The sequence below is a fragment of the Euprymna scolopes genome, chromosome 26 (genome assembly GCF_053919585.1).
Source record: "Euprymna scolopes isolate OS-2025 chromosome 26, ASM5391958v1, whole genome shotgun sequence".
Classification (NCBI taxonomy): Eukaryota; Metazoa; Mollusca; class Cephalopoda; order Sepiida; family Sepiolidae; genus Euprymna; species Euprymna scolopes.
In genome coordinates this window covers 94,253,798-94,267,097 of record NC_136507.1, presented here as the reverse complement: position 1 = coordinate 94,267,097, position 13,300 = coordinate 94,253,798, and the positions used below count along the sequence as shown (strand labels likewise).

The 13,300-nt window shown below is 37.4% G+C and overlaps 1 protein-coding gene across 1 annotated transcript in view; it reads left to right on the top strand.

Annotated features, from left to right (window-relative positions):
- The window catches only part of LOC145248270 (modulator of smoothened protein-like), a 12,809-nt gene extending 336 nt beyond the window's left edge, over positions 1–12,473 (top strand). Inside the window, exons 1-3 of the mRNA XM_080110141.1 lie at positions 1–43; positions 7,992–8,207; positions 11,650–12,473. The exon at positions 1–43 is cut by the window's left edge and continues 336 nt beyond it. Of these exons, the coding sequence (XP_079966267.1) occupies positions 1–43; positions 7,992–8,207; positions 11,650–11,837 (447 nt within the window). The 3' untranslated portion in view covers positions 11,838–12,473. The remainder of the gene's footprint in view (positions 44–7,991; positions 8,208–11,649) is intronic.
- Positions 12,474–13,300: the final 827 nt, after the last annotated feature.

The following is a 13,300-nucleotide window of genomic DNA, read 5'->3' as shown; positions in this document are numbered from 1 at the left end:
GCCAGCATCGCCATGCCAAACTGGATCGTCTCTGAGATCGGCGGTAAGAAAAAAAAATAATAAGTCATTATACCTTTATGCTTACATATGTTTTTAAACTCTACATTAACGAAAATGTGATTCTCGCATTAGCGTAACAACTTTACACGTTCTATTATAATTTTATTGATTTATCGATTATTTATGGAAATAAAAAAAAATGCGGTGCTTATGTATCTATGTTATCGCGCTATTTTTTTTCTAAATAATATTTTCAAGTTCAAGTCTTACGATATTTTTATTATTAAATTGTTAGGTGAAATAGAATAGTTACAAAACAGCATCCTCTCCACGTGTTAAGAATGGCTTTCTAAATAATGTTATTATTGCAGCGGGGTAACATGGATACGCAAGTACCTTTTATATTTTCACTTGATTATAGTCTGCAAAAATAATAAGGTGTTTATGCACTTATGTTACCGTACTATTTTTTAAATAGTGTTTTCAAGTTTCACGATATCTTTGTTTATTATTAAATAGTTAGGTAGAAGTTCAGAATAATTTCAAAATAACAACGTTATTTCAGCACGGTAACATAAGTGCATAATAAATAAAATGCTACTGTTTATCATTTTTTTTTTTTTTTAAATAGAATACAATGTTTTTTCAAATGTTGAATGTGTTTTTAGTATTATAAAAAATGATGCTAATGCAGAGAGAGGTCCCCGCTATTTTTTAAATCGTATTTCCACGTTTAATTAAGTTTTATGATACGGTTTGTTTTTTTTTATTCGATTGTAAGGTTAAAGTACAGAATAGTTACAAAACACCCTCCCCTCCCCATGTTAAGAATGGCTTTTTGAATAATAGCGTTATTATTTCAGCACAGATCACTCTCTGCGTGAGTACCATAAAAATATATTACTTTATTAAATATTTATTGATTTCTTCCTATTGAATTTTTGAGAATGGCTTACACCCCCTTTTAACCCTTTTTGCATAAAACTAAATATAACCCACATTTGGGCCTCTTACGTGTATCAGCTGTGTTCCAAAATTCATGCACCTCTTCATCATTACTCTATATCAATACTCTATGGTTGATTGGAATAACTTCTGAACATTTATATCAGATATACTTCTGCGTTCTATGTTTAAAAAAGAATGTCCTCTATAGTATCAGACTTGATGGAATGGTTAATTGTCGATATAGACTGCTTCATACATTCCAAGAATATCCAGCAAAAGCCTAACAGGCAACCGTGGTTCACTCCAGAAGGTGCAACTGCCAATGTGCACAGAAAACACTATTTCCATTGCTTTCAATGAAATAGATGTTATGAAAGTCACATGCTCATAAAATTTGATTTTCTTTATAAAAAATAAAACTACTTGATCAAATTTACATGGTTTTTTGGAATATGATATTTTTGTTTTGTCATTAGGTACGAACATCAAAGATATTTCTTTATTGTTGTTCTTTAATATCAAGAGAATTCTGGACAAGAACCTAATGTCACTATTTGGATCGAATTAAAAGTTATTTTATTGATTTGTTAAAAAGTATAGATTTTTTTAAGGTAGCAACAAAAGTATGAACCAATGTTGCGAATCAAATGTTATTTTTGGTTGTAAAAGGGTAATAAAGAATGCTCAGTACGTCAAATTAAAAGTAGCAGAGCAGCGGCTTGGTTACCACGAGTTTTAGCAAATAAAAGACAGGGTCCTGAAGAGAGGCGTGTCCTCTATCCCAACCATCATCAAAACTTGCCCATATATCTATTTACCTAATTACACGTGACTCTAAACTTACTGTTTTATCCGTACTATATTGCACTCGCATCTCAAGCCCTCCTGACATCTAAAATATAGTTTGGGCACAACTCGTAGTTCAATTCTTAACACTTATTCACACTTTAATGTTATCCTAGACCCAAGCTAACATGAATAAAATAAAAAAAATATATAAAGGGAAAGCCTCAAACCACATTATCTCCTTTCTAACAAGCCTTCTTACAATCATAGTTGCTTACACTGCATGAGCTTTACTCACTCCCTTTATCCAGTAACAATGAAATAGCAATGTCCCTAATTCACTTTGAGGAGTGTAACTATTCAGCAGATATATAACCTCTACAAACTAACCCAGTAACATTAACTAACCACGCGGGGTCACAGAAATACCTGGATTAGAACCCGGGCACGGAGCAAACCCTTTTAGTGCTGACGGACCCAGTAGATTTTTCCAGATCATCCATCTAGGAGAAGGAAAACTCTGAAACTAAACCAAAGGGGAGGGAGGCCTCTTCAGTCTTGGATGACAACATTCCTAGAGCTGGTGACTCAAACAAATTACTGGTTTGCAAACCTAAATTGCTTAAGGAGTAGATAGGTTCTGTCTATCGCCCGGCTTCCATACTCCTTCTTTGCCTATTAGTCAGGCGCAGAGACACTATCACAGTGATTCGACAGAAACACCCAGTGATAGATCTTGTTTCTTGTCTAGAGCAATGAACGCTGTTTCCCCACTCCCGACACACCCCACCCCTAAAACTGGGCACTTGAGAGTGCTTGAGTACCATGCCTGAGCAATTAGATTGGGTTGACCTTCCTCTGAAGGGTTGAGGGTACCGGATTGACAGTTACTGGCTGCTGTTTCCGACTGGTAGTACAGGAGCCCTAACTCTTTGGTAGCGCTTAGAGCGGCTGCTCCATCAACAGTTGTATAATATCGGGATGTTTGTAATGCCATGTCGCGCATGGAAAGGGACCCTGCACTCATCCCCGGTGGGCTTTCCTGAGGCCACAGTCCTAGTTGAATGAGGGTCAGCTGATGGTCTACTTGTGATGCATGTGTGATACTCTGCATAACCTCCTGTTCAGCTCCCCCTTACCTAACTGAAACTCGTTAAAAAAATATGATGACAGTACAATCTAAAAATAAGCTTAAACCAGGCTTAGGGTCAAACAAATCCAACTTGCCTCCTCCCTTGAGGCTTGCATTCACAAATATCCGTGGGCTTAGAACTAATTTAGCTGATGTTGAAGCATTTCTCCTAACATATACCCTGGATATCTTAGCACTAAGTGAGAATAACCTACACTCCTCCATCCCCTCTAACTACTTTAACATGCCTGGATATCTCCCACTCTGCTGTAAGGACTCTGACAGACACATGCACGGACGGAGTTTACATTCGTAATACCCTCCCCTTGACTAGAGAAACAAACCTAGAATCAGATGATCAAGCCTTTATGTGCTTTAGACTAATCATGCAACACAACATTAGCTACTTTTACTTTCTCTACCGCTCTCCCTCAACCCAAGACTGCACCATAATAAACAAAGTATCTGACAGCATAGACACAGCACTCTCCCTCGACACTAGCGCACATGTATTTGGTGACTTTAATGCCCATCACAAAAACTGGTTTGGATTCTCTACTCACACAGATGCAGCGGGCAGCACAACTCATAGCTTCTCTATATCTCACCCCCTATCACAAATTGTTACGTTTCCAACCCGTTTCCCTGACCAGGAAGAACAACACGCATCACTTTTAGATCTGTTTTTGACGACAGTTCCTGATGATTGTATAACGAATTGCCGACAGCCCACTTGGGAACGCTGATTATGCAGTGATATTGGTTGAAATCGCCCTAAACTCTAGAGCCAAAACTGAAGAGCCAGTGCTCAAAACAACGAGATATCATAAAAAGGCTGACTGGGAAGCCATCAGAGATCTTATCAGAGATGCCCCATGGGGAAATATTTTTTCTCTTCCTGCTGAACAGTGTGCAAACGAGACCACTGAATGGTTCAAAACTGCAATCGAAGTGCATGTTCCCATGCGGAAATTTTATAGCAAGCCCCACTCTCCCCAATGGTTTACTTCGACTTGTGCAATTGCCATTGCTCAAAGGCAGCATGCATACCGCAGATTTAACCGACATAAGTCCAGTTCAAACAGACAGAAATACATAGAAGCTAGAAGTAACGTTAAGAAAGAAATAGCGACAGCTAAGAGAGAATTTATGGAAACCAGTAAAAAACGCATCGAAGCACAAAAACTAGGAACTCGTGACTTCTGGAAAATCTACAACAGTGTAGTAAATAATGGGCAATCAACAATCACGAGGTTGTTTGCTCAGCAACCAAAAAGGCTAGCATGCTTCCCAGTCGGTTTGCCTCAAACTCCACACTGGACCCTTCCAACCACCCCCTACCTGAATTTCCTATGCGAACACACGCCATGCTAGACGACCTGAAAATCACCCCTACTCAGGTGCATGCTATCATAAAAAACCTTGACATTTTAAAAGCATGTGGACCCAATCTCATCCCAGCTGTGCTATTAAAAAAGTGCTCAGCCGAAGTAGCTCCAGTTCTCTCCAAACTCTACAACAAATGCCTTAATGAATCTTGCTTTCCGGGCTGGTGGAAAAATGCTTCTGTGGTACCAGTATTCAAGAATTCTGGCGAAAGAACTGACCCATTAAATTATCGCCCCATTAGCCTCCTCCCACTTTTTGCCAAAATATTTGAGACCTTAATTAACCATGCTCTAGTCCATCACCTTACAGATGCTAAGCTTCTGACTGACCAACAATATGGATTTAAACAAGCCCGTTCCACAGCAGACATCCTAACTGTAATCTCTGAACGTATATACCATTCACTGGACAAAGCGGGGGAGGGCAGAGTGATAGCTCTAGATATATCTAAGGCTTTTGACAGGGTATGGCATAAGGGTCTCCTCAGGAAGATTAGATCATATGGTATCACTGGTAGAATACTTAACATAATTAAATCCTTCTTAGATAAGAGAAAAATCTAGGTTGTCCTCGACGGTCGTACATCTAAACAATATGATATAAATGCGGGAGTGCCCCAGGGGTCTATCCTTGGACCTCTACTGTTCCTGATATTCATAAATGACCTCCTCGACAAAATTTCCTATGAGATGGGTATATATCCTGATGACACCACACTCTATAACAGGCACGACAGGAAAACAAATGAACACATATCTAAAGAAATGGCAAAAACACTAGAGGATGACCTCCAATTTGTAGTGGAATGGGGACAAAAATGGATGGTCACGTTCAATGCCGCCAAGACTAAACTAGTTTCATTCAATAATTACAAGAAACCTTCTCTACCACCTATAGCAATGGCCAACGACTCTTTATCTGAGAGTACGTCTTTCAAGCTCCTTGGTCTAACGTTCACAGGAAACATGAGTTGGAACAATTACATCGAGGGCATTGCCAGGGCCGCTGCAAGGAAGGTGGGCTTTCTCTACCGTGCTAGAAAACTACTAACACCCGAAAGTATCCTGTACCTCTATAAGGCAACCATTCGCCCATGTATGGAGTATTGCTGTCATATTTGGGCTGGTGCATCGGCTACTAGTCTCTTGCTCCTTGACAAGGTTCAAAAGAGAGTCGCAAATCTGATAGGCTCTGAACTGTCATCTAAGCTTCAGCCTCTGTCCTATCGACGAAACATTGCATCCCTCTGCCTGTTCTACAAGTATTTTAATGGTGAATGCTCTGACGAACTGCAAGCACTTGTGCCCCCACAATGTGAACACTCTCGACAGACCCGACAGGCTGCAAAATCCCACCCCCACACTGTAGAGATCCTTAGATGTAAAAGATCTTTCTACTCCAGTAGTTTCTTCCCCAGAACCGCTAGACTTTGGAATTCCATTCCAGGTCCCTGCTTCCCCAACTGTACTGACGTGCAGAAGTTTAAGTGCAACGTGAACCAACATTTTGCTGCCCAAATCCCTACATAGTGTTCCAGTAGTTGTTGCCCCTGATAGTAGCCCCCTACACCAAAGTGGCAATGTGCCTTGTTTGGGGTGAATTTTAAATATAAAAAAAATAAAATAAAATATAAAAAAATAAAATAAAATATTAAAAAAAATTTTTTTAAATATAAAAAATTTTTAAAAATATAAAAAAATTTTAAAAATATAGAAAAATATAAAAAATAAAAAATATTAAAAAAAATTTTAAAAATATAAAAAAAATATTTTTTTAAAAATATGAAAAAAATTTTAAAAAATTAAAAAAATATTAAAAAAAATAAAAAAAATATAAAAGAATAAAAATAAAAAATATAAAAAAATAAAAAAAAATTTTTTTAAATAGACCTGAGCTAATATCATCAGCATCTGACAAAGCAAAACTCTTTGCCAAGAACTTTAAAGCAAATTCTACCCTTTGCAACCATGGCTCTCTACCCCCGTATTTCCTCCTGTGACTGAAAACACATTATGCGGCATACAAATATCTGTGCATGATGTTGCCAAGCTTATCAGACCTTGATTCCAGTAAAGCAACTGGCCCTAACGGTATTCCAATCATAGTACTCAGAAAGCTTCAACCAGAACTAGCTCCCATACTTATAAAGTTATTTAAAGGTTGCCTTAAGGAGAAATGCTTCCCAACACCCTGGAAAACTTCATTAAAAATTTTGGAGATAGGCCATCTGCCTTTCGGTACAGACTAATCACCCTCCTGTGTGTTAGAACCTGTGATAATCTGCTCTGCTGAAATCTGTGATAAATAGAAAAGTGGTTATCCACCTCAGCAGAAATAACCTACTCAGTGATATGCAATATGGTTTCTGTTCTGCTAAATCTACAGCTGATGTACTAACTGAAATATCACGCAGGATTAGTGAATCTCTCAACAGAGGCTTCGTTTTTAGAACAATAGCCCTTGACATATCCAAGGCTTTTTGATAGGGTATGACATACAAGTTTATTTCACAAGATTTCCAGATATGGAATAGTTGAAAATGTCCTCTCAATTATAAAATCATTTCTCTCTGATAGGTTTATAAGAATAGTCGTCGATGGGCAGAAATCAGAAACTCATAGTATCAATGCAAGTGTCCCTCGGGGTTTCATTCTAGGCCCAACTCTCTTCCTGATCTTCATCAAAGATCTCCCAAATCACATTTTTAAATCATTTGTAGACATTTATGCAGACAACACCACAATCTATGGCAACATTTCAAAAGCCAGCAATGACTAAGATCTAATTCTCTCTCTTTCTGATCTTGAGCACATGGTGCAATGGGGAAAAAGGTGGTTGGTTAATTTTAATGTATCTAAAACCAAGTTTCTCTCTTTTCATCACAATTGCTCTAAACCCCATCTGGCCCCAATTGAAATGAATGGGACTCATTTTGGGACAGCACCATGTCTTGACAAGCTTCTGGGACTGACCTATGGAACACATACATCGAATCAGTTGTCAAGATCGCTGGAAAAATGGTTGGATCACTCTCCAGTAGGTATCTCACTGCCAATGCAATTCTCTGGACAGGGGCTGCTCACTGTGTCCTATCCTGCCTTGATAGAGTTCAAAACCGGCTTTGAAACCTAATAGATGATGCTCTTTTCTCTTCCCTGCAATCTTTTTCCCACAGAAGAGATGTTGCAAGTCTGTCTCTGCTCTGTCATTGTTTCCATGGCAAGCGCTCATCTGAGCTCCAATCTATGATCTTTTCTTGCCAAACTTTCACAAAAAACCACTCAACTAGCTACAACCACTATCAACAATTTCTCCCACTCTCTATCTGTGTTTAAGTCTAAACGCAGCTTCCATGAACAAAGCTTCTTTCCTATAACTGCCCACATGTGGAACACTGTTCCACTGACCTGCTTCCCAGCCAACTACAATATGGTAGCCTTCAAATCCAATGTAAACAAGTTCTTGTTGAGCCATCCCCTTGAATAATACAAATTCTACCTAATCTACACCATTAACGATTACTAAACTACCACATCACATTCATTAACCCTTATCCTTGAGTGGCTTTCTGGCCTTGATAAGTGGTGATTTCCTTGTAAAAATAAAAAAAGAACAAAGGAGTGATGCTTGTCCACAAAAATATATAATTATACCAAACTTTATAGATGATTATTATTATTTTTTTTTTTTATATTTTAATTCTTTTTTGTTTTCTTTTCTTATTTTTCAACCACAGGTGCCACTTCAATCGGCTTATTGCAAACTTGTCTTACGATCTATCAGCGTTCAACTGTTTGCTATAATCCCGAGCCTCCGCGAGCAGAGTGGTTCATCACTTTTATTTGTATAGTGCTTGGAATTGGAGCGATCACAGCCACCATTTTGCTCCTTTGGTTCTCGTTCTGGTACTACAGAGCCATTAAGTTTGCGCGTTGGCTTGGCTTTATTGCAAGTAAGTATTGGCTTTATTGCAAGTAAATATTGGCTTTATTGCAAGTAAGTATTGGCTTTATTGCAAGTAAGTATTGGCTTTATTGCAAATAAATATTGGCTTTATTGCAAGTAAGTATTGGCTTTATTGCAAGTAAGTATTGGCTTTATTCCAAAATAACAAAACTTCAAAATATTTATTTTAAAACTTTATATTTATGTCTCCATAAGCAATTATTACGGCATAATCACGTTGACACACCGGTTCTCATTGGATCACCGAAGTTAAGCAACATTGAACCTGGTCAGTACCTCAATTCAGTAGATGAGACCTTATACTGGAATAAACTGAGATTGTTTGGCCACATTCAACACATGGCAATCGACAAGTGACCAAAAAGAATCATAAACTTTGATGGCCCTGGAGTCTTTCCAAGAGATCAACCTAGAAAAGGTCGACTGATAACATCAAGCAGGATTTGAAACATCATAGGTTCACAGAAGTAATGGATTGAATCAAGTGGAATGAAACCATTCGATCAAATTGATGACCCAAACATGTAACCCTCAAACTCGGGGGAACAAGAAACGATAAAAATGCAGAAGTAATAGTAGTATTTTAACAAAGTTATAGTTTTATAACAATTTGGTTCAATTAATAATTTAATGACGAAAGGATAAGCAAAAGTAAAAAAGATTCCCGGGCAATACCGTTTAAATACAGTTGTTAATAAAGGCTCATCACTGCATGATGTACTATTCTCACATCTGAGCTGGTGCTCTAACCATTAACCTCTTGTTCTTGGACAGAGTGCAAAAACGAATTTTTAATCCTATGAGTCCCACACTGTCTGCTAAGTTCTAGACCCTGTTGCATCTCTGTGCTTGTTTTATAAGTACTTGAATGTGTGCTGATAAACTTACTACATTTGTACTTACTAAACCTGGGGTTGGCAACTCATTCGACCTCGCAAGCCAGATCGTGTTATAATGACGGGTCACGGGCTGGACGAAGGACGTTAATGAAAAATTAAGGAAAATTATGTGCACAAACCTCCTGTCAATCTAAATATTTAAAATCATAATGAAAATAAAATTTGAGAAATCCGAAAAACGAGAGAAAATTTTAAATTTAAAAAAGAAAACACCTAACAAAAATTCGTTTTCCTCAAGGAACATTAAAATACTTCAAAGTGAAAAGAAAAATCATCCAGAGTAAAATGGATGAAATTATGACCTGTATGTTTGAAACTGTTATTGAAAAGATAAAAAACATGGTCCATTGCAATATTCCAGCATCCTACATAAGGTAGGTGGTAAACGTAAGGGGATGAAATAGAAAGCCGATTAAGACAACATAGTTTCTTCAAAGCTTTTCCCACCCAATGTCTGTTGCCAGGCAGTTAGTTAAATCGACTCTCAGTTTGTATTTTATGTTTATTTTTTTTAAACAGAAATGTAGGGATTGGATTTTGATCATGTTTTTTTCGGTCATAGTATTCACATTCGTTTGGGTGGATCAAAGAAACAGCAGACCTTTTGTTGAATTCATAAGCCTCATCTCTCATGTTAAAAATAATCATTGGTAATCAGGCTCACGGACCAGTCAAAATGCCTTCGCGGGCTGGATCTGGCCAAACCTGAGGTCCTTAGTTGCTGGAAGATTTTTTACTCTTATTGTTTCTTTCTTCAAAATGCTTTTCTTTGGAATTCCAGTCGTGTTTCTTGTTTCTCTGACAGTACTATCATGCAGATAGATAAATGTAAACTTTGCTGCGCAACGTCACACCTAGATTGCCCTCCCCCTTACAAATCTGGCCCTTACCACAGTAGTCTCTTATATTTCAGTGGCAAGATGCCTTGTTTGGGACGAATAAATTTTAAAAAAAAGAAAAGGACATAATGTATCATAATTTTATGGAATGTGCTCCAATGAGCTTAACAATATTTGTACCGCCTAAATGAAAATATCTCTGACCTCTGACCCAGCTGACCAGCTGCAAAATTCCTCCACTATAGAGCTCCCTAGATGCCTGAAGATTTTCTACATCTTCCCTCAGACCGTTTCTCTCTTTTTTTTTTTTTTTTACAAGGGAGTTACCACTTATCAATGCCCAAAGGCCACTCATGGATAAGGGTTAATCAGTGTATAGTAGTTGCTGGGACAACAGCATAGTAATCGTTAGTGGTAGAAATTTGGCAGGGAGTCTGTGAGGGATGATGAGAGGTGTGCAAGGAGTAAGGAAGTTAGAACACTAGGGGTGATTGGCCAAATAAAGAATTTCATGGATAAGGATCGTTTTATGTCCATAGAGACAATAAGTGCACAGTTTGATGTCAGTGTGGGAACTACACACAATTATTTGTGAGGAATTGAAGATGTGGAAGATTTGCGCAAAGTATAAACTTTGAACAAATCTCCAACATTTTTAATTCCTCAACGCTGTCATGACAGCGGGGGGGATAATTGAGCTGATCAATTCAGATCCTGCAGTTTTTGATGCTCTGATGAACTGCAATGAAAGCTGGATCTACTGCTATAACCCAGAGAGCAAGAAACAGAGTTCCAAGTGGAAGGATACTGGCTCTCTCAGACCCGAAAAGGCCAGACATAGCAAATCTTCCTAGAAACTTATGATGATCTTTCTTTTTTTTTTTTTTGACAGCACAAACATGATTTCCATGCACTGGACAGACAGTCGACAAGGAATACTATGTTGAGGTTTCAAGGCAGTTCAGGAAGAGATTTCAGCACTCTTCAAATCGGGTTAGTGGTATTTCCACCAAGACAATGCACCAGTCCACAACTCCATCCCTGTCACAGAATATTTGACCAAGATAGGCATTAAGACAGATCCTCACCATCCCTAGATCAGGTCTTGCTCCCTGTGACTTTTGGTTATTCCCTAAGCTCAAGGAAAACCTTAGAGGCTGTTATTATGGACAATTGATGAGATGATAGAGGCTTTGACAAAGATCATTGATATGTTCACACAAGAGGAGTGCATGGGGCCTTCCAGAAGTTGTTGGAATGGTACACCAAGTGCATTGCAGCCGGAGGAGATTACTTTGGAGGGGACTATAGTTTCATGTGTGTACTATCAATAAAAGTACCTATACGGAAAAAGTCTGGAAACTTATTTAAGGCACCTTGCATCTGGCTCTTACGGATAGAGGATGGTATCAGGAGTGAGATACGTTCTGGAGCAGAATTCTCTTTCTATTCTCTGTTTCCCTGACCAAACCAACATGTACAAATTTAAATGTAATGTAGACAAATATCTTGCTGCCAACTACCCAACTATATTACACCTATAAATCTGGCCCTTACCACAGTAGCCCTTATTCTTCAGTGGCAATATGCTTTGTTTGGCGTGAATAAATTTCGAAAAAAAAATAGGCATAATGTATTTTTTTATTATTATTAATTTAATTTTCAACTTTTCTCTTCTTTTTTTTTCCAGTGATTCTGTTTTGCATGGCAGCTGTCATCTTTCCCATCGGATTCAACATGGATCAGATTGGTGGGCTTCCCTATCAACTACCGCATAACTTTCAAGTTGGCATCTCTTACATATTCTTTGTACTTGCTCTTTGGATAACGGTTGTCTCTGAACTTTTTGTTGGCAAAGTCTGCTTACCACATTTATAAATTGTCCATTGAACATTAGAAAAAGAAAGAAATAAGTTTGTCTCAAACTAATGACTGAAAATTTCAAAACATCCATTTAATTAAAGAAAAAATAAGTGTGTTTTATTCCAACTGCAATCAGAAAGTTTTACAAAAAAAATTTTTTCTCTCTCTCTCTCTCTCTCTCTCTCTCTCTCTCTCTCTCTCTCTCTCTCTGTGTGTATTTGTCAGACATTTTTTTTTTATTTAGATTAACTTTTGAAAAAAAAACTTTTTTCATAAGTATTTCTTTTTTTTTTTTTTTTTTTTTAATTTATTCTGAAAAGTTTAAAGAAAACTGAGCTTGGAGAACATTAAATCCATCTGTTTTCAAATTTTGTATAAAAATTTCTATTTTAATGAATTAATTTAAATGGATTTTTTTTTTAAATTACCATGGCATAATGGTCAATACCAGCTTTAGAATTATGTTTTTGATTTTTTGAGATGAAGATTGATAATTCGTATTAGTTGCATTATTCGGACAAGCTACACTTGAAGAAGGTCGGAAGTTACATTGACTGAAATGCTGTGTGAATAACACTTAAGATGAAAACTATAATCCAAAGAATTACCAGATTTGGATTTATATAAATTTGGGTCACTTCTTTAAAATAACACTGTCTCCTCATTTTTCTTTTTTTTCTTTTTTTTTTTTTTCAATCATCCAGGTTTTGGTGGGCTTATAATTTTTTTTTTTTTTTTGTAAAGGAGGCCCCTCAAGGATAAGAGTTAATGAGTGTATGGTAGTCAATAGGACAATATCGTAGTAATCGCTACTAGTTGAATTGAAATTCGGTAAATTGGATTACTTAAGGGGATGGCTCATCAAGAACTTGTTCACGTTGGACTTGAAGACGGCCATATTGTAGTCAGCTGGAAAGCAGGGAAAGAGAGTTCCACAGGCGTGCAGTTCTAAGAAAAAAGCTTTGTTCATGGAATCTACGTTTTGGCTTAGGCACAGATAAAGAATGGGGTAAATTATCGATAGTGGTTTCAGGTGGACGAGTGTTTTTCGTGAAAGTTATAAAATCTTGGAATCTGGGTACTAAACTTTTTTTTTTTTTTTTATGGATAATTGGATATAGTAAAGTATCACCATCTTGCTTGTGTCTGTATGAGACTACAGCAGCAGCATCCAAAAATCACTATCTTGAGGGTTTTACTAATTTTCTACAGCAAATTAAGGCATGAAAATTGCTTCTGCTGGTTGTTGTCGTCGAGCATCATTGGTGTTGATTCTGTTAGCATTCATTTCCTGCATATCTTTCTGTTAAGAATTCTCTCTAGAAAGATATCAGGTGCTCACAGGAGCAACCACATGTAGATTATCAACATCTGTGACTAAAAGTAAGTTTTGTGGAACAAACTGAACTCGAACTTGGCACACCTAAGTTGCCAGTCCGTATCGTTAACCCTTGAACCACTGTCACCTCTTTACTGGT